This window comes from Lissotriton helveticus, chromosome 7 (assembly GCF_964261635.1).
Source record: "Lissotriton helveticus chromosome 7, aLisHel1.1, whole genome shotgun sequence".
Classification (NCBI taxonomy): domain Eukaryota; kingdom Metazoa; phylum Chordata; class Amphibia; order Caudata; family Salamandridae; genus Lissotriton; species Lissotriton helveticus.
The window spans coordinates 463,780,785-463,802,842 of record NC_136068.1 but is presented as its reverse complement, the minus strand read 5'-3'; the positions used below and the strand labels follow the sequence as shown (position 1 = coordinate 463,802,842).

At 46.1% G+C, this 22,058-nt stretch overlaps 1 protein-coding gene across 1 annotated transcript in view; it reads left to right on the top strand.

Annotated features, from left to right (window-relative positions):
- HIRIP3 (HIRA interacting protein 3) overlaps nucleotides 1-22,058 on the top strand; it is a 175,686-nt gene that overhangs the window by 77,589 nt on the left and 76,039 nt on the right. The window contains exon 5 of the mRNA XM_078652422.1: nucleotides 9,834-10,011. Coding sequence (XP_078508548.1) covers nucleotides 9,834-10,011 — 178 coding nt within the window. The remainder of the gene's footprint in view (nucleotides 1-9,833; nucleotides 10,012-22,058) is intronic.

Sequence of the window (22,058 nt, the reverse complement as noted above, 5' to 3'; positions counted from 1 at the left end):
TAATATACTGCAATTTTCAGACCTAATGGCTAAATTTAATATAGCAAGATATAGTTTTTTTAAGTACTTGCAGACTAGGAGTTTTCTCTCTAAGAAAAAAGGAGGGGCAGGTGGATTCAATACAAATAACATGTTGGAAGCAATAGCGCAAAGTGGGGTGTGCTCCATTCGGTATTTCTATGCCCAGTTGGCTGAGACGAAGAAGGACGATACGGATAGATATGGTAATAAATGGGCTGTGAAATTAGGGACCACGAGTGAGTATTTTCTGAAGTCCTTGGATTTAGGTTGTTCAGTATTTTATTCTTCCCCATTACAATCGCAACACTTTAAAACGCTGTACCAACTTTATCATACTCCAGATCGCTTAGCCCAGTGGGGTGCAACCACAGGGATTAATTGTTGGCGTTGTAATGCTATTACCGCAGATAGTATACATATCTTTGCGCTCTGTCCTAAATTACAGGCCCTTATTAAAGGGCATTGAGGATTTTATGGTCCATACACTTGCCGTAAATGTGACTCTAACACCGACAGTAATTATGTTAGGCGTCAGGGACTGTGAAGGTGACCATAATGAATTTATATTCATAGCGATGGCGGTTCTCAGGTTGTTGATTGCTAGAGTTTGGCTGGACCCCCTACCCCCGGGAATACAGCAGTGGATTGCTGGACTATTAGGGACATTTAACCTCAAAAAGGGTATATTTGGGGAAAAAAGGTAAAAGGGTAAAAAGATGGGGTAGGAAAATTTGGGAACCGGTACATCGATGGAAGGAAAGGTCAAATGCAAATGTGGATAGATGAATTATTAATTTGATTAATCTTTTTCCCACCTTTATTCTCCTTTTTCTGTTGTAGATTATGTTTAGTACTATATTGTTTTTCTTGATAGTAACCTTGTTTTATTATATGTACTAATTATATTTGTATTCTGTGTTATGTGTGTGCCAGAAAAAAACCCTTCTGTTTTACAATAAAAATATTTAAAAAACAAAAAAAAAAAAAAACCTCCGAGTCTTCGGAGCATATCTTCGCCACCCCAGCGTCCTCTCCCTACTTTGCTTAAGCAAGCCGCCAATCATACGCCACCTCCAGCCCTAGCTCCCCCTATAGCCCAACCCCTGTCCTCCACCCATCACACCCAACCATCCAGTACCCAGCTCACCTCTCATCCCCAATGGACTTCCAACCCCACCTCTTCCAAGCGCCCGAAGCACCCCTAGCTCTCAGTCTCCCACCCTTAGTGATCCACCTCAGCGTCCCCACCCTTCCTTGCATATCCACTCCGCCAACCCTGTGTCTTCACCAGCCCCAGCGCCCCCTATCTCACTACCCCCGTCCTCCACCCATCACCCCCAAACTTCCAGTAGTCAGCCCCCCTCGCATCCCCAAAGGACCCCAACCCCCCATTCCCTAGCTCCCGTAGCACCACTAGCTCTCAGCCTCCCACCCTTATAGTTCCCAGACCCCCCCAACAACCCCGTTTCTCAGTTGTCCCCCCCCCCGCGAACCCCCACCTCACCAGATCTCTCTGTCCCCGCGAATGAAGAAAACTTTCACCTCCAATTGGACAACAACCCCCTCACTCTCTAGCCCTCCCACAATCGATCAATAGACCTGACAAAACCGAGGCACAACCCCACAACCCGCTAACCCACGCTCCTCTAGTTCTCACTGCCCCCCTCATGGATGAATACTTTCATCCCCGAAGGGACCGCAACCCCCCTCCCTCGCTAGACTTCCCACAACCAAACTCCAAACCGGATCCAGCTCCCCCCCTCTTATGAACCCCCCCAGTAGGAACTCGCCCCAAAGCCCCCCACATCCAGGGCTTTGCTCTGCCCACCCCCTCCCTCTCTCCCCCTCACCCGAGCCAACGCAACGCCTCGACCTTATAGAAGCGCAGATTGCTACCCTGATCCTTGGTCTGCAGGAAACTTTATCCGCCCTAGGGAATCTCCAACTGTCCTCCCCTCCCGCCGCACCACCCCACATCCCTCCGCCTCTCCTTAGGAATGACTATCCGCCCTCCATCCGGTCCATTCCCCCCACAGGTTCCCTGCCTCCTCTCACTAAAGTCACGATTGAGTCGCGAGCAGCCAATCCCAGAAGAACGATAACCTCCCTCTCCACCCAGGAAGTGAGCGCACTCGTCGCATCTTACGAACCCCCCCCCCGAACAAGCCAGCCCAGGCCCCACTCCTGAACTCTACTCTCACCTCCTCGATCCAAGTCATCACTGGAGTGGGTAGGGACCCACCCCCCCGTAGAGCCACCAGACCCCCTATGTATCTATCCTCCATACCCAGAGCCAAGCTTGACAATGGGAAATTAAAAGAAGACCCCCCCCCCCCCCCCATTAACTGCATGCTTATCAACAGCCGGTCCGCAGTCAAACATGCAACGGAAATAGCTGAATCCATCCTCTCTCATGACCTGGATGTAGCCTTCGTCACGGAAACGTGGCTAAACACCCTATCCCTCCCCATTCTGGACATGCTGGTGCCGCCCGGTTTCTCAATTATCCGCAAAGACAGGCCCATACACAAAGGTGGCGGCATAGCAATTATCCACAAAAGTGACCTCTCCATCCCTGAAATCCCCTCCTGCCTGTACAATTCCTTTGAATGCCTGTCGGTCAACATCAAATCTCTCACCCATAGTTCAAGTCAATGCCATCTCCTTTACCATCCCCCAGGCAACTCCAACGAATTTAGAGCTCAGCTGTCGGATCTGATCACTCAATCCGCACTCAACAGCGACCACAGCTTAATTCTGGGTGATCTCAACCTAAGATGGAACGAAACCAATAACCCGCTCATTCAATCTCTCAACACCCTTCTGCAAGACAATGATATGATCCAACACTGCTCAGTGGAAACGCATTACAGAGGAGCGACCCTGGATGCAATCATTGCGAACAAAAATGCAGTGTCGATTGATCACATCATCCCGGAAGACTGGTCAGACCACCACATCATTCTCTTTCATACCAACCAGTCGGCCCTTTCCCTCCCACCCACTCAAGCTTCCCCTAAGTGGGTCAGGAACACATCCAGAGTCCCCCGAGACAAGCTAGAAGAGGGACTCAGCTCACTCCTCCCGAACACGACGGAGTCCCTCTCAACCTTGAAACTCACCTCACTCTATCATTCCAACCTGGAGCTCACCCTGGATCAACTGGCACCTCTGAAACTAAAAAAAACTAGAAACATTCCCTCGAGGTCGTGGTTCTCTACTGACATTAATGAGGAAAGAAGACACCTCAGATCCCTGGAAAGAATTTGGAGGAACAACCCCACCTCCATCCATCGGCTATCAAGAGCAAAAAGTCATCCTTGTTCCGTTTTGCGCTAGACCATGCCAAAAACCGTCCCAAAGAACTCTTCAACATCATCAAGAACCAAACCTCCATTCCAGCGGCAGCCAACCTGGCTGCGTCCAAAACCCATTGTGACAACTTTGCCAGCTTTTTCATGAAAAAATCGCCAAAATTGATATTTCATTCAGCTCGAAGCCCTCCTCCTGCTCAGAAATCCGGAGTCCTGCAACTAACCACAACCCACCAGTAACCTCGTCCATCCGCTGGTCATCCTTCTGGCCTGTCCAGGATGAAATGATAAGCAATCTTATCGCCTCCGCTAAACCCTCATCTCACTCCCTCGATCAACTTCCCTGGGGACTGTCCAAGGAGCTGAAGCTCACTCTAGCTCCAACGTGGGGCAAGATCATCAACAGCTCCTTGAGCGAGGGCTCCTTTCCTGACTGCCTTAAACTAGGACAAGTTACACCACTTCAAAAAAACCTGGCCTTGACCCTATGGACATGAACAACTTCAGACTGGTCTCGAACCTTCCGCTCCTAGCCAAAATTCTGGAAAGATGTGTGCTCGCACAATTAGCCCAACATCTAGAGAACACTAATCTACTCACATCAATCATGGTTCAGAAAGGGCTGCAGCACTGAAACCGCAATCTTAAATGTCCTAGATGATCTGCACATGTCACTCGACTCCAACCAATGTAGCCTCCTCATCCTCCTTGACTTATCGCCTGTGTTCTACAGAGTGAATCATACCCTGCTACTCAATGTCCTCCAGGAAAGAGCGGGCATTGTAAAGACGGTCTTAAAATAGTTCTCCTCTTTTCTCAACAACCTCACTCAAAGAATAAAGATCAACAGCTTTGAATCAGACCCCCTCCCCATCAGCAGAGGAGTTCCTCAAGGGTCAGTACTCTCCCCGCAACTCAACATCTACATGGAACCCCTCACCTCACTTCTAAGAAACTCCAACATTCCCTTCCACCTCTACGTGGATGACACACAACTGTATTTGGAAACCACATCGATCGCAGACATTCACAGACTAAACGGCACACTCATGGAGGTCCCCAACCACCTCAAACTTAAGAAGAGAAAACTGAAGTACTCCTCATTTCGAATAAAGAGGAAAAACCCCAAATAGTTAAATGGCTCTAAGCCTTAAATGCCCTCAATGTCTCTCTAGTGCCAACAGACTCCGCAAAATCCCTAGGGATCACTCTCGATCCCAAACTGGACATGAAAAAACACATCTGAAAAACCGCCAAAAGCATGTTCCTGAACTTGAACCTCCTCCACAAAATCAAACCCTTCCTCCCCCCTAAAGACCTGAAACAGGCCACTCAGGCACTGGTGCTCTCCAGAATTGACTATGGCATCGCAGTGCTGACTGGAACAGCCAAATCGCACCTGGGACCTCTCACCTCCACCCTCAACGCAGCAGCAAGAATTGTCACAGGAACAAAGAAATATGAGCACATCTCTCCGGCACTCAAGGAACTGAAGTGGCTCCTGATTGACCAACGAGCCAGCTTCCACCCTGCTTGCCTCACACACAAAGCCCTGCATAGAGGCAAACCAGAATACCTGGCCACCAAACTCAAAAAGGCCGGTCAATCCAGGAACCTCAGAAGCTCCAACACACTCCTACTCATCCCTCTGAAATCACAGAAACACAAAACTGCGAATAAATCCTTTGCGGGTAATGCCCCCAGGATCTGGAACTCCATCCCCCCCCATATCAGAACGACCCCCTCCTTCCCGCAATTCAAGTTGCTACTCAAAGCCCTCTTCCTTGAGCGCTCCGGTTCGTAACGAGAACCCCACGCCTGACTGTGAAAGACCGCTTTCTCTTTGAACCCAGAGCCGGATGATTCGCTCCTGATCTCCGTCCCGTATTTCGCTCAAGATGTTGTTGTACTGACTTTATTTTCCTACTTGTACTCCTGGTCTTGTTTTGGGTCTTGTTTTGTGTCCTCATTTTCCTTGGCTGCATATTTGTATTTGTTGTGAAGCGCTCTGATACCCTCGGGTCCAGCCAGCGCTATACAAAACATCAATAAATAAATAAAATGTTTCTTACAGATATATCGTTACCGAAGGTAAGTAACTTGTACTATAGGGCCATTGAGACTAGAACCTGCTGAACGTACAATTTGGGATAATCCTGTGGAGTTTTGGATGTGTTATGAATGGAATGTATATATGTGTGTGAGTGGTATGTGTGGGTTGTTCTCTCCCTGCGGATGAATAAATTATGACTGTAGAAAACCTTTTTGTATATAATATGATATATGTCCCTTGCTCACTGTGCCACTGGATTCAAGTTAGCCTGGGTGATAAAGGGTAATACCCAGAAATCGGTCCCTGGATGCTTATTTCTGGTCGAGGAAGGACCTGGCTTGGCTGTTCGGTATGGACTGTCCCCATGAGGCACAGGGTCAAGACTGGTTTGCCTATGGCTGTGTCTAAACTGGGGTGGCGTGGTGAGCAAAAGAAAAATGGATTTAACCCAGATTTCCTGACTGGGGGTGAATGTATGATTTATTCAGCATTCCGTCCATTTGTTTGCGCAACATTGTTGTAAAGGCAGCACCCGCCTTGAGGCATTGCACGCTTTAGGTTAAAATGAGGTATACTGACACTAAATTGTGGTAAATAAATGCAAAAAGCAGCACAGCGTGGCAAGTAAAAGCAGCGGGCGTAAAGTAATAATGTTGTGTCCGTGTGGTAACAAAACCACCATCGTACATGCACACATCCAGCATCATACACCCATCAATCCTATGCCAACACACCAAACATCATGCACCCATGCAGCTCAGCATTGACGAAAGCTTTACAGTGTCATTCTAAGAATTTAGTCACATCATAAATAACAGACGAATAATTTGAATCGAAGAGTCTCAAACACATCTCATTTTAAGCTTTCCCAAATATTAGCAGACGTGGGAGTTAAGAAGGACTCAATATGGTGTAGAAGTGATGTGAGGTGAAGGAATATATTTTTTCTAAAAATGTGCTTTTAAAAAAAAGGTAAAATTAAAAAAAAAAGAGACTTTGATAAGGAGTTACGGTTGATACATTTCTCAATAGTGGCTTCTCCATTTAACATTAGGAAGCTTACAAAAACTCCCAAATTAAGAGTTTGGGTTCACCTTTTAAACTGTCAACCTTCACTTCCAACGCTAGCATTTAGTACGTGATCCTTCCCAAAAGTGTTCAAACACAAAATAACAAACTATACATTATAAAATATTATTGAGTAATGCCATCAACCCACCAGACTTCATACCTGCGCCCATGCACTATCATGTCAAGTCTTTCAGCCAGCAATCTGCATATCATAAATAACTCCAGAAGTACCATTATATGTTCACACACCCCTGTCACACAACCATGCAGCTACATTGATGCACCCACACTCAGTTATAAATATATATATATATATATATATATATATATATATATATATATATATATATATATAACCATTACAGTACAAATGGTCACACGGCCACCAATCTTTAGAGACATAAGCCAACACACCTACCATCATACATTGAAACACGCACCATAGTGCATACTCACAATAGTCATAATACAGCAACACACCCACACACACACCATCATGTGGCAACACTTTATCGTCCTACATACCACGGCCACCATTTACCAAAGCTCTATATTGTGCCTGCACAAACTTAGTCGTACAATCATGCAGCCTATTACAAAATAACAAACAATATTGTCTCAAACAGATCACTTTTCATGTGTGCACAAATAGGTGACACAGCCACCATCATATGCTCACACAGTTACAATTATACACCAACACCACACACATCATACCATGGGGTGGTGGTTGTATTCATTGAATTCAGTCAGTCAATTGATCTTTATTCCGTAAATAAAAAAACAAAAGAATACACAACATAAAAACATTTATTAACCCCTTTGCGGCAGCGTGAATTTCGCTGTGGCGTGGGGGTGAGCGCGACGCTGCTGTGCTCGTGACGGAACCACGCCGTCATGAGTCTCGGGTGGCGTGTGCTCATGATGGCGTGGTTCTGTCACGGCCCCGCCCGCTCATTAATTTGCCTGCACAGTTGGGGAATTAATGCTGCGTGGGCGGAGCGGCAGCCGCATGACTGAACCACGCCATCATGAGCACACACCGCCCGTGGCTCATGACGGCGTGGTTCCGTCATGCGCACGCAAGGGGTTAATCATTCTCACTTGTTCGATTAAAACCGTAAAGTGACTTGTGCCTAAATCAAACCAGCCCATTATGCAAGTGGTGTGACAGTAAGAGCAGGACATAGATCAAATTTCAATAATAATAGTACATTCCAGTTATATTGGCCATTAACCCCTTCGCTGCGATGCGAATTTCGCCGCGGTGCAGGTGTTGGGCGTGCGCTCAGGTACTTATGACTGTTCCCGGCTCTCATACATCACGGTGGGCGTGTGCTCATGAGGGCCGGGAGCTGTCAGAACTCCGCCTACTGATTAATTCTCCCCACAGGCGGGGAATTAATCGCGCATGGGTGGAGCGGCAACGTTCTGACGGCTCCTGGCCGTCATGAGCACACGTCTACAGTGACTCATGACGGCCGGGAGTCGTCATGAGCACCGAAGGTGTTAAATATAATCTCGGTAACGTCTTCACATATGCAAAGATCTCAATAAAATGTACAAATTTAAATTCATATGAAATGCAGTTAAAAAACTGCCTTCAACAGTCAGTGAAAGTAAATGAGTAAAAAAATCTATGGAAAGGTAAAGAAAAAAAAAAAAGCCTTCGCCCAGAATTCCCCTTGCCAGTTATTTATTTATTTATTTATTTATGGTTTGCGCTGTGTGTAATGTGAGTGGGCTCCAATTTAGTGGTATTCGCCCTCTGTTGTTTGATTATATAAAATCAATAATAAAAACACAGCAAGCATAATAAATCAAAACAGACACACATTCACACACACGTCTACCAACATGAATATGCACCTCTCCCATCATATAGCAGTACTCCAATTATTATCGCACTATGCAGCCATCTTTTTATAACTCTCACCAGTGTCACTAAATAATGTTAAGACACCATCATGGAAACTTTCAGACTCTTATAAAAGATATACTTTATCAAGTAATGACAGGGCTGGAAGATGAGACTCACTTGGTATGGTGAAGTTGGAACACACAGTTAATGCTAAAACTTGACTCGGGAATTTCATATGTTTTTATGGCAAAGTTGTTATAAACATTCAACCGTAAACTCTTTTCATCTATAGTTTTTAGGGAATATTTCTTGTGTGTGTTTAGTTTTTTTTAATACCTTTGAGGGCTTCTTTTAACAAGAAGCTGAGGGGTTTGTAAATGTCACCTAAGCCCAGAGACCACAAATATTGGGCCATAATACAAGCTACCCAATGTGAATCTTTTGTACTGCATATTTATTTTGATGCAATGCTCAAGAAAAAGGCAGAACTTTGCAACAGAAAAATGTTTTTGGAAAAAATTCTGTTGCATACTGGACTGTGCTTTTTGTTTGTTTGCATTAAAACCAGTGAAGAAAATGAAGTATCCTTTCCACAAGGTACAATTAAAAAAAATGCATTTTGCTGTGGTAAGTTTGTTCTGTCTGTGGTATTTTCAAGATTTTATCTGCAAAATGTACCAAACAAAGGGCCATGATTGTAATAGGAACTGTCATATTTAATTTATCTTTCAAGCAGAAGATGCCAATTAGATTGTCAAGCTGAGTAGTGAGATTTGGGGCTGAACTACATGTATGGTCGCTCTTAAAGATTGTAGTTGAGGAAAAGGAAATTCTAATGGATAAAATCCAGGATTCATGGGAATTATGTCAAAACCTCATATTACCTAAAATACTTCATGGATCTAACTGCACCCCTGTGAAATACAGGTTTTGAAACTACAGATTTTTTTTTAATGCAAGTTCCCAAGCATGATTCTGTATGAATAACAAGTCATATATTTGTTAATACTATCATTACCAGAAAATGCAGCCTTCGAGCAATAGAGCCTGGAAGGTTATAAACAGTATGCTGTTTTGTAAACCACAGTTAGTGAATAGGCTTCTTACTTGCCATTTGGGATATATTCTGTGAACAGTAACTTGTTTTGACCTTTGGAGGATGAGGTCCTAAGCACGTTGCTGACAGGGTCCTGCACATCTCTAAAGAGCTCCAGGTACAGCCCACCATGCCGAGCATTGGGAACCATAGTGAGGTGGGGCCCGATGACGAAGCTTACCACTTCAATGGGAGAGTGCCTTTTCCTTTATAGGGAATAAAACTAGGGTTTGAATACTCCATTAGCACGTCTCTCTGTGTTAGAGGAAGCCCCAGCACGGTCTTTGGATTGGTGTCCTGGCACTTTGTGCGTTAAAAATACGCGACATAGCGCCAAGCATAACTAATCGGACACTGTTCTTCACTAAAAGTATTCTTAACACTCCGGTAATGACTACATTGTCCTCCTCTCTGCAGAAGACATCTGAGAAGGAACAGCCCTCCGGAGATGACCACCCCTCCATTAAACGCTTAAAGCGATATATCAATGCCTGTGGAGTGCGGAAGAACTACAAAAAGCTCTTTGAAGGGCACCGCTCAGTGAAGTCCAAGGTTGCTGTACTGAAACAAGAACTGGAGGACCTTGGAGTGAAAGGTGAGGTGTTTTAAAAGAGTAAAATTGTATTTTGTTTGTTGGGCACTTAAGGCAATTCAACATTTTTTAAATCATTTATCCTGTTATTCCTTGATCTTTAGTCTCCCTTATCATTTTTCCCATCTGTACTAGGAAAGTGGTATTGTGCAAACATGTGGTAATCGAGCTTTTTTTTAAACATTGGTCAAGACGACTTATTGGATTAACATTCTGAATAGAAATACTTGTTTACAGCCTCATCACCTACTCTGAGTGCTTGGTCATCCGGGGACTAATGAGAGGTTGGAGCACAACTCAGCAGTAATTGGAGGGAAATAATTACCAGTAGGAGAGCATCACATCGCTGTTATGAAAGGTAGGAAATGTACCCTCATGACAACTAACGAAACAATCATTGGCATAGCCAATAGGTCTCGCTTTTGGGACCTTATAAGTATTTAGTTATGCTGCACAATATCCTTGGTGCAACATCAACTGTTGCATGGCTAAACACTTATAAGGTACAAGGCTTAGCCATGCAACAGCTGATGTTGCACCAAGGATATTGTGCTGCGAAACTAAATACTTATAAGGTCCCAAAAGCGAGAACTATTGGCTATGCCAATGCTTGTTTTATCTGCTGTGAACTGTGTTCTGTTAAAAGGAATGCAGCCTTCAATTTACAAGCAGGGGGGAGGAGCAGGCAGCCGCCGCCATGAGCGAGCAGCAGCTGAGTCCGACCTCTGCTTGAGTACAGCTAAAAAAATAATTGTGCCAACTCCGAAAGCACACCGCTACCTCCATCCCGCGGCCTGAAGTAAACACCTAGCCTCTAAATCCTCTGCGGAATGTTTCGGGAACCCGTTACACAATGTCCGCCAGTGGCGGTGGCGGTTGAGGTACCCGCTGCTTAGATTGGTTGCTGGTTCGGTTCGCTCTGTGATTGGCTATGATCACTTCCGCTGGCTTGGCAGGCTTGGCGCGAGGTTTGAATCGGTGATCAAGGGTGCAGCGAGGAGGACACACGACAGGTGGCTTTGTTTATTGTCATTTGACTGGGGGGGGGGGGGTGACAGGGAGTCAGCGATGAGTGTCCGGTCATAATGATACGTGGTATCGACAGTATACTTTGGCAGGAGGGTGTCTGGGTATCTGGTATAGGGTGGCCATGAAATACCTTGGCAGGGTGAGGAGAGGGGAACACAAGAAAGGAGGGCGAAGTATGCCTGGCTTTGCTTTCTGTTAATATCGGGAGCTGAATTGTGTATGTGGATAAATTTTTTCTGCAACCACAGTTTCCCTCATCAGAAAGAACAAGAAAGCAAGAATTCCGAAATGGCTGGAGGAATGCATTATACGGAGTAAATGCCCCCCAGTAATGTGTGTAATAATACTGCAACTCTTCTCGGAGTGTCATAGCGTCTAACGCTTAGTCACTTATATGATGAGTTAACCTCTTCTGGCGTGCAGCTTATTATAATTAAGGTTCTCTATTGTCTGATTTTGACAATTTTCACAGATAAATACAGATAGAAACCCATTTATTTTCCTGTTTGTATATATTTTTTAACGTGGCTAAAAACGGAAATTGTGTTGTTTTGACTGATTCTACATGCTGTCAGTCATGGCTGGCAAGCGAATAGCTATGCGGATTGACAGGCAAGGGGGTTAAAAAAAGAGGAATATTTGTAAAGCGGCTTAAACTGCAGTTCATATGCACAAGGTTGATACTAAAATGTGTATGTTTTCATGTAAGTGCATTTGATTTAGCATCTGACGATTTTCAGATCTTTGAAACCTGTCAGGCATTCAAGCATGAGTGTACAGTTATCTGTTATATAAATGTGGAAATACACTAGTTTCAGCGAACGTTTTTTTGCTAAAACCAACATTTGGGTAAATACAAATAAAATTAGCAAGAAATAAATATGGATACATTCAGACAGAAAAGTAAACAAAAACACACCATAAAACCTGGAGTCCAAATTATAATGCAGAGCAGGGCTTACTCTGTCCCACGTAGATTTTACAACTGTCATCTTTACCCTGGTGTCCACACAATTCACCCACAAATGGCATCGGCTCAAAAGATGGTGTTACAGAAACCAGTGCCTACAGCTTCTGCTGGCCACACACGACGATCATCTGAAGGTTTGCTAAAAAAGCACCCAGTACCACTGAACACGGTGGAAGCATGGATGGTTTAAAGAGCCAGAGCTGCACGCGAGCCATCAACATTTGTGACAAGTAGCTCCTGCAACAAAGTCCTCTGCAAATATGATAACGATTCTTCAAAAATCAAAAACAAACTGGATTTCATTTAAATGCATAAGCATGCCACTTTGATACATTAGGTTATATCATTGCATTGAGTGGCAATTATTATGAGTGATGGCTTCTAAATATGAAATTAGAAACATTCATGCACACCCCACACCTGCCTGACAACACAGCCACTAAAGGACCAAGAGGGAAGTCACTTGTCTTATGTAGCTGTTTTAGGAGGTCGAAGTCTAACAAAAATGCCCAACAATGAATGTGTGTCCTCATGGAACGTAATTTGTGCTATGTAAAGCGCTCCGATACCCAATTCGGGTCAAGTTTGCACTATATAGAACACTGCAAAAAAAAAAAAAAGAAGGGTGTGATAGAGCAGCCAAACTTTTCTTGTCCCCTTGCGCTAATTAATTTGTCAGACCACCAACTGTTATTCTTACAACCCTTCATACCAAACTATAAGTCCCGTTTTTTGAAAAAAAATCTCCTCCTTTATTAAAAAAACGTATTTTTTATATTTATATGGCAATAAACCACAACCAAAACATCATCAATATAAAAGAGATCACAGGGAGTTAAATAGAGCACCATTATATTCTAATAGACCATGTAATACAGCCTGTGTAAAAGAGATTTTGTACAGCGCGCACACACCTTGCACTGATGCATTTCAAGGCGCTCCCGAGGGGTAGGTGTTCAGAGACTCAAGACACTCTGTAGTGCAATGAAGGTGCTCAAGGAGGACACTCGTCGGATTTCCAGCGCCCTGAAAACCTCACTAGCATAAGATGCACTTTACAGCACTCCTGCTGGTCTTCAGCATTTGCCCATCTGTGAAAAGATCACAGCGCAGCACCTCTGCTGCAGGATAGCGGGGAAGGGGCTTCTAAAACAATCAGGTCACATTAAGGCTCGGCTCGGTTTTGGGATAAAGGTTCCAGTGGGAGCACGAGCTGAGTCAGAGCAAGGCATCGAACTCAAGCTTTCAGTGGCTTCGCCAGATCTAATGCACGCTTTACGCCTAGGCATTAAACATTATGAACCTGACCAAAGAGCAGATGAACAGTAGAATGGAATATCAAACAAGCAGTGACAAAACAAACAGGTTTGACATTTGCATGAAGTGAGAATTGAATGGAAGCAAATCATAGGAATGTCTCAGCTGCAGGATTCGCCAATGCTTGTTTGTCTGCCAGCACTGGGGAGCGAGCGCAGGCAAAAGCATCTGAAAAATAGATGCTGCAGAAAACACGTTCCTTCCTTTTGTCTCTGAATCATTTTTCAGATGCTTTTTTTCTGTCCTCGCTCCCCTGTGATGCCAGGCGACTCCACGGCTGATTTCACATTTTCAGTAGTACATTGTGCATCCAAATAGAGGCTGAAGTACACAACCTAACAGACAGAAGAACAACACTGGCAAAGCCAGTAAGTTTCACTGTTTGAAAGAAGCATTGTTATTCACATTTGCATTTCCCTTAACGTTTTGGAAATGATGCAATCAGTACTTTCAAGGTCCAGACTGAAGCACCCGAGTCCTCTTGAAAGATGTCCCTGGAGGGAGTCGCAAGTGCTTGTTGTAGCAGGCTTCAGAATTGTAGGCCAATCAAGTCAGACACAAGGGCTTGCAGCGGTTGGATGGCTACCTTAATGTGTAACTAGAGGTGTCAAGCATTAGCTAAGCCAATAGATGTGGTTTGTAAATAAACGTGCCTCTTCATGGACTACTGAGTGTGTGTGTACGGTATTGTGGAAGGGCAAGTGGATGAATGGTGTAAAGTCAACGAGTAGATCAATGGCTGCATGAGTGAATTGATTGGCGACTATGCAGCGCATTTAGGTTTCACTGCAGTCAACTTTATGCGGAGACATTATGTTATTAATGTTAACAAAATTATCAAAGTTTTATTCTGAAATAAGTGGAGGCAAAGCCAACACAATAAATTTGCAACCAAAGTCAGGGAAAACACTGAGTTAAGTGAGCTCACAATTCCATAGAACAGATTTACTCTAGGGCGGGCACTATTTCCACCTTTATGCTGCTGGAACTAGTCAGAAGCCCACAAGCAGGCTGGGCGGCTCATCACACACAGGCAGTAGCTCATCAGAACAGGTTCTGCTGACTAAGTCAGTCCTGCCTGTAACAAGCTTTTTTTTTTTGCTAAGAACGGAGGGAGGGGGGAGGGGTCTTGAGACCCTGCAGTTGGAGATGGGGACTTGGCGGGTGGCCATGCAAAGGGGAGCCAGAGCAGATGTCGGAGCATGGGGTGCGCTGAGCGCGGCCATCAGGCCCTGGCCATGGCTCTGGTGTAGATCGGAGAGATTCCGGTGAGGGCCAGAGACGCGCTCTGTGGTGGGGGTGGGGCGGAGCGAGGCGCTTGGGAGGACAAGCCGTGAGGAAATCCATATGGCGGCTGTGCACGCGCACATAACCGCAAGCATTAGGCTCCAAGCAAAAGCTCGTGATCGCATTTCTAAAGCCCACTCACTAAATGTCTCGCCAGTCTAGCGCATGCGCTGACTCAGGCGAGACCTAAAAATAAGAGAGGGGAAGGAGAGCCACAGGAGTTGGGGGCATTGAGGAGTTATGTTTGAAAGCAAATCTCAAACAACATATTAAACGCAAAACAGTTTGGACGAAATATGTATTACTTAGGTTTTTCACATCGTTATGACGAAGGTAGTAAATGTAGCTTTTTCTCAAACCCCTGGCCACCCACTTCTAGGATATAATTTACGTTTCTGTTTCTTGTTTTTTTTTTTTTTTTTATATAGATGTGATGATTTTCCTGATTGCCCCAGATTTCTGTGAAGGGGTTGACCTAATTGTCATGGAACACAATTTGATTAAGGGAGAAGTGTAGATTTTACCTCTGGTCAACTGTCACACATGTGACAACTTACCCACTAGACCACCCATCTTCTTTTGGCTTTCTAGTTGAACTGTCTACACTGCAGTGCAGTTCCAGCTAAAGAGTGAGGCTTTTATAGGGCAGTTTCTTTACCCCAGTATTGGAACTTTCATAGATTCCCATGCTTTGTATCATTCCCCGTCGTCGGAATGGGAGTCTCGGTAACAAAAAAACCATAGCTGTAGGTACAAAAGACCAAGGAAAAAGGCCTAGGCCTCATTCCCTTTTGTAGCATATCACCCTCTTTGTGTAAAAGAGACCAAACTCAGGCCTTAGCCAATCAGAAGTGCCTCACCCCTTAGAACCTTCCTGAAGGAACCTCAGATTTTCTACCGCACGTTGTGCTTAGGGAGTCTCCTTTGAGCTCTGCTCAACTTCTACTTTTACAAAGGATTTCTTCAGGATTTCTACTTCAAAATCTTCAACTTCACTTCAGGAGTGTTGACTGCCTTCCAGGATGTCAGAAATGGAGAAGAAAAAAGCCCTTTTCAAACCTTGTTCCACCTGTGGTAAGAAAAGGCTTTTTGTGGAGGATAAGCACAAAGACTGCATTTACTGCCTCTATCCTGACCACCAGGCTGCGGACTGTAAAATCTGTCGCACCTTTTCGGCCAAGACCCTCCGGGATCGTGAGGGAAGACTTTTGTCATGGCTCCATAAGCTGAAAACCAGGAAAGATACTGTCTCCAGTGACAGTGAGGATGCAGCATCGATGTCTTCTTCAAGAAGGTCAGTGAAAAGGGGTAGGGGTTCCCCTTCACCTTCTATGGAAAGATCTTCCAAGGCCTCAAAAAAGACCCCCAGTGAGTCTGAGAGCCTAGGTCCCAGCAAATCTCCTCACCGAGGTGTAAAGGAGAGGGTAGGACCAGATTCGCCTTCTAAAGGTGAGAAGACTATCACAGCCTTCAAAAAACCTTCATCCCAGTCTTCGGAGAGGAGTTCCAAGTCCTCGACGACGAAGACGTCGACGACGGAGGTTCCGTTGACGAAAAAATCGAAGCCTGCATTGATGTAATCGACGATCCCGTCGACAGGGGAGTCGTCGACGAAGGTTCCGTCGACAGCGGTTTCTTCACCGTCGACGGGGACGACGCCGATGACGAAGCCGCCGATGACGAAGGTGCCGACGACGAAGATGCCGCCGAAGGTGCCGACGACAAAGGTGCCGATGACGGCAGTTTCAATCTCACCGTCGACGATGGTGCCGACGTCGACAATGGTGTCGACGACGACGGGGGCGTCGACGAGGGCGTCGACGACTTTGACAATGACAACGGCAGGCGTGTCCACCATTTCCTCTTCGACGACCCCGATCTCGTCGACGCGTATACAACCGTCGCCGACGGAACCGTCGACTATCTTATCATCTGAAAAAAGAATTACCATTTCTGTGACACGGATCACTCCGGAGGTTCCTTCTCCGAAAACTATGTCTCCTCTACTGTCAACCATGCTTTTGCAAGAAGGGGATTCAGAGGAGGAGGACCAGGACTCATACAACTATGCCGACAGTCCCTCCCAACTTCTAGTCAAATGCCAGGACACTGACTCTGAGGGCGAATACGGACGCGAGGATGTGGGCCATCATCAGTCGGCCCAGGCGCAACATCATGCCGAGCAGGAAATGGTTTCAGTGCCATCTTCTTTTCTCCAAGATCTGCATAAGATGCTGCAGGACTATAAATCTAAGGCGAGTATGCCTGTTCCGGTGCCGTCAACGCCAGTAACTTCTGCGGAGATGTCAGCCTCATTGGTGACGCCTGCCATTCCAGCTCAAGTTTCCCCTCGGCCTCAAATGTCCATCCATCATGAGTCCTCCGGGTTCCAAGACGTCCATGATGATTCCTCGGATGAGGGTCAGCAATCGGATCATGGTTCTATTCCCGATACTGAATATGACGAGTATATCATTCCGGATCCAGCTTCGCCAGTCCCAAATCCGGCGGATTCCCCGCCTGCAGACATTGGGGGCTTCCATCAGCTGATGGAGAGAGCTGCTGCGAGTTTCAAATTGGCCATGCCTAAAGTTACCACGAATTGTTTTTTATATGATTTCAAGGAACCTTTTATGAAATCAACTAGGTCCATTCCTATTGTGGATCATGTGTGGAAGGAGGGCCTAAAGGCCATGAAAAACCCGGCGACGGTGGTCCCGGTGCTACCGCGTCTGGATAAGAAATACAAGGCACCAGTTGATGGCCCGGCAGCCTTAACGGGTCACCCAAGACCAGACTCTGTGATCTCGCAAGCTGCGCAGAGGAAATCCCGTAACCCCTCTGCTCCCTTAAAGACTCCTCCGGACAAGGAAGGGCGGAGGTTGGATAATGTGGGGAAGAGATTCTCGTCGATGGCAAGTTTGCTGGTGCGAGCGGCAAATGCCCTAGCGATCATGGGTAGATACGACCGCCAGCTTTGGTGTGATGTCGCTCCATACCTTGACCAGCTGCCTCCGGAATCTACGACTGAGGCAAAGAAAATCTTACAGGAGGGAGAAGCAACGTCTATGGAAATCATTGACTGCACAATGGATATTGCGACAACGGCGTTCCGTTCATTGGCTGGGGCGGCAGTCCTCCGCCGCCAAGGATGGCTCAAAGCTACTTGGTTTAGGCCTGAAATTCAAAACAAGGTCCTGGATCTTCCCTTTGATGGTGAAGCATTATTTGGCAAGCTTATTGACGACACTCTTCAGGACATAAAAAAGGACACAGAGACTGCCAGGTCCTTGGGGACCCTTCAATACAGAAAGTCTCCTTTTAAAGGATCCCGAGGTAGAGGTTGTAACTACAGAGGATCCTATCAACAACAACAACGCTATTCCACTACGGGCTCTGGTTCCCAGCAATACCGTCAGCCTTATCCACAGCGGCAAGGCCAGTCTACCAACGACTCCAGGCCTTACAATAAGGGGAAACAGGCTGGACGAGGACGAGATTCGTCCAAACGCCAATAGCGGCCTCCTGGCTCTTCCTACTGGACCCTCCTTCAAGAGATCATCAGTTGGAGGCAGGGTCACCAAATACCTTCACAACTGGTCCAGGATAACATCGGACCATTGGGTGCTCAACATCATTCGGAAAGGGCATACCTTGGAATTCACGCAAGTCCCTCCACCCAAGCCCCCGGCAGCCATTCCATCGCAACACCAGCGTCTCCTGCGGCTCGTGGTCCAACAGATGCTCCGCAAAGGAGCGATAGAGCCGGGTACCTGCAAACCAAAGGGGTCAAGGATTTTATTCCAGGTTCTTCCTGGTGAAGAAGACGCAAGAAAAGTGACGCCCCATTTTAGACCTCAGGGAGCTAAACACCTATCAGAATCAGAATCAGAATGTTTCTTATTGTTGAATTAATAAAAATCCTTACAATAGCAGAAGTGCAATTGACCTAAATACACATAACAAATTTCATTAAATTGGTAAAACAAGAATTACTAGCAAAGTTAAAAGAGGGTTAAAACTACGTCAGGTCCCATCGATAACGACATGAGGAAGTGGCCTCAAACAATATGTTAAAAGATCATGCACGGACTTGTAACTGCTTACCAATCTCAATCATAAATTTAAGACCCCTACAAGTCAGGATTGGCGATGAACCTCCCAGCCAAATTATAACGGCCTGACGACATGTTCTTATGTTCAGTTCTATCTCATCTCCCTGTCCTTCCGGATGGTCTCTCTCCAGGACATCTTGAAGCTCATCAGCCCGGGGCATTTCATGGCCACGCTCTATCTCGAAGATGCGTATTTCCACGTTCCGATTCACCCAGCACACAGAAGGTTTCTGCGATTCACAGTAGCCAAGAGCCATTTTCAGTTCAGGGTCTTACCCTTTGGACTCCGTTCAGCCCCAAGACTTTTCACGAAGGTGCTGGCGCCAGTAGCAGCTTTCCTGCGAAGGAACCATTTCCAGGTCTTCCCCTACCTGGACGACTGGTTACTGAAAGCTCCGTCCAGGGTGGCAGCGCTGGAGGCTGTTCAAGCTTGTACCAATTTGTTTCAGAATCTGGGGCTCACTCTGAAAAACGAGAAGTCTTCCCTGCTCCCGTCCAGGAAGGCTCGCTTCCTGGGAGCCATCTTGGATTCCAAGCTCTCAAGAGCCTTCCCTACTTAGGAAAGGAAAGACAAATTACAAACCTTGGCTCAGGACTTGCGCGCAAAAAAGTGTCTTTCAGTTCGCCGCTACAAGTCTCTACTGGTGGTGATTTCATCGTGTATCCCACTAATTCCCTATTGCAGACTAAGAATGTGTCCTCTGCAGGAGCAACTAGACAACCAGTGGCAGCAGGTCCACGGTTCATTCGAAGACAGAGTGATAGTCACTCCAAGCATGAAGGAAGCAGCTTTATGGTGGACAAATCAAGACAACTTTTCCCAAGGTCTATCCTTCGCAAGCGACCCGTCTCCGCAAGTATAACAACGGACGCGTCATTGGAGGGTTGGGGGGCAGTGATGCAAGACCTGCATGTCAGCGGTCATTGGTCGCCCCAGGAAAAACGCCTCCACATCAACCTGTTAGAGCTCAGGGCGATACGACTGGCTCTGCAAGCTTTCCTTCCTCGCTTGAAAGGTTCACAGGTGCTTATCAGGACGGACAACACCACGGCCATGCACTATGTGAACAAGGAAGGAGGAACCAGATCTCGTCCATTGTCGCAAGAAGCTCAGCAGATCTGGGAATGGGCGATCCTTCAGAGGATTTCGCTGAGAGCAGAACACTTGCCAGGTGTCCTCAACGAAAACGCCGACAGACTGAGCAGGTCATCCTCAGTCAGCCACGAATGGGAATTGAATCAGAACGTCTTGGAGGAGGTCTTCAACCAGTGGGGCAGACCAGAGATCGATCTTCTTGCTACTCCGACCAACAAGAAATGCCGGTCTTATGCAAGCAGGCTTCCCCATCGAGGTTCTCTGGGTAGTGCGCTTTCGATAGCATGGTCGAGGACATTTGTCTACGCTTTTCCTCCCATACCTCTGATCCCACGTCTCATCAGGAAGATCAAGGTGGAGCCGTGCAGGATGATCCTTATAGCCCCTGCTTGGCCGAGGCAGTTCTGGTTCACGGAACTCCATCTGCTCTCGATAGCCCCTCCTCTTCCTTTGGAGGTTCTTCCAGATCTCCTCACGATGTCCGAGGGACATGTTTGGCACCCGGATCCGCAGTCACTACACCTGACTGCATGGCTCCTGAGCAGCGATAATTTATGAACCTTCCCATTTCAAGTGAGATTAAGGAGGTCCTTTCTCAGGGAAGAGCTCCTTCTACGAACAGGACTTACCATCTTAAGTGGAAGAGATTCTGTTGCTGGTGCAAGAAAGAAGGCATTGATCCTTTCGCTTCCAAGCCTCATCAGATCCTTCCTTATCTGCTGTCCTTGGCCAAATCGGGACTAGCCCATTCATCAATTAAGGTCCATTTGGCGGCAATGTCGAGGTTCAGGAGGACTGGCTCTGGACCCTCCTTGTGGTCCTCCAGAATTGTCAAACAATTTCTAAAGGGATTGTTCAGAGTTTATCCACCAGTGAGACCACCGCCTCCGACATGGTATTTGAATCTAGTCCTTTCTCAACTCATGAAGGGCCCGTTTGAACCAATCCATCGTTCTGACATGAAATACCTTTCATGGAAATTGGCTCTCCTCCTCGCTCTCACGTCGGCTAGGCGTGTTGGTGAATTGCAGGCCTTGACTATCCAAGAACCTTTCCTTCAATTCAAGAGAAACACTGTCATCATGAGAACTAACCCGAGGTTTATGCCTAAAGTCCCCTCGGACTTCCACTTGAATGAGCCGGTCATTTTGATGGCGTTCTTTCCTCAACCGGCTACACCAGCAGAGAGGGCATTGCATTCGCTCGATGTGAAACGGTGTTTGAAATTCTACTTGGAACGTACTAAGAGTTTTCGGAAAACCTCTCAGTTATTTGTTGCCTTCGGAGGTCCAAGCAAGGGCCTTCCTCTTTCCAAGCAGGGCATTTCCAGATGGATCACGAGTGCCATTCTGCACTGTCACACTGCTGCAGGAAAACCTCTGACTGGAAAGGTTTGAGCGCATTCCACGAGATCTGTGGCTTCTTCTACAGCCCTCTTCGCAGGGGTACAGATCAAAGGCATTTGCAGAGCTGCTACTTGGAGCAGCGTGCACACATTTACCAGGCATTACTGCTTGGAGTCCCTACAACAAGGTGATGTGGCAGTAGGACAGGCTGTCCTGAGGAACCTCTTCCAATGATTGGCGAGCTTTCCTTTCTTTCCCACCTTCCGTCTTTCACATTTTGTATCTTTATGTCATGTTGCCTATTGCTATATTGTGATGATGCAAAATGTGGTTTTGCTACTAACTGCTTGCTACTCTGATACAAAGCATGGGAATCTATTAAAGTTCCAATACTGGGGTAAGAAAACAAGTTACTTACCTGTAACTTTGGTTCCCCAGTATTGGTAACTTTCATAGATTCCCATGCGCCCGCCCGCCTCCCCGAGGAAAGCTCAGCCTACAACAGATATGGTGTCTAAGTACACAACGGCTCCAAAAATCTGAGGCTCTGAGGTTCCTTCAGGAAGGTTCTAAGGGGTGAGGCACTTCTGATTGGCTAAGTCCTGAGTTTGGTCTCTTTTACACAAAGAGGGTGATATGCTACAAAAGGGAATGACGTTATAAAAGAACAGGGTAAAACCCACTAAAGTCAAAAGGACCTGGGTAACTATGCAGTACAAAAGGAAAGGGTCCCAGACAGAAAACAGATAATTCAAAATGACTTAATTGAAAAAAGACAATTGTTTCAAGAAGCAAAGTTATTAGATGCAAAAAAGTTTAATTCAGATTTGCACAAGTTACCTTTCATTCTACGTTTGTCTGGGACCCTTTCCTTTTGTACTACAAAAGGG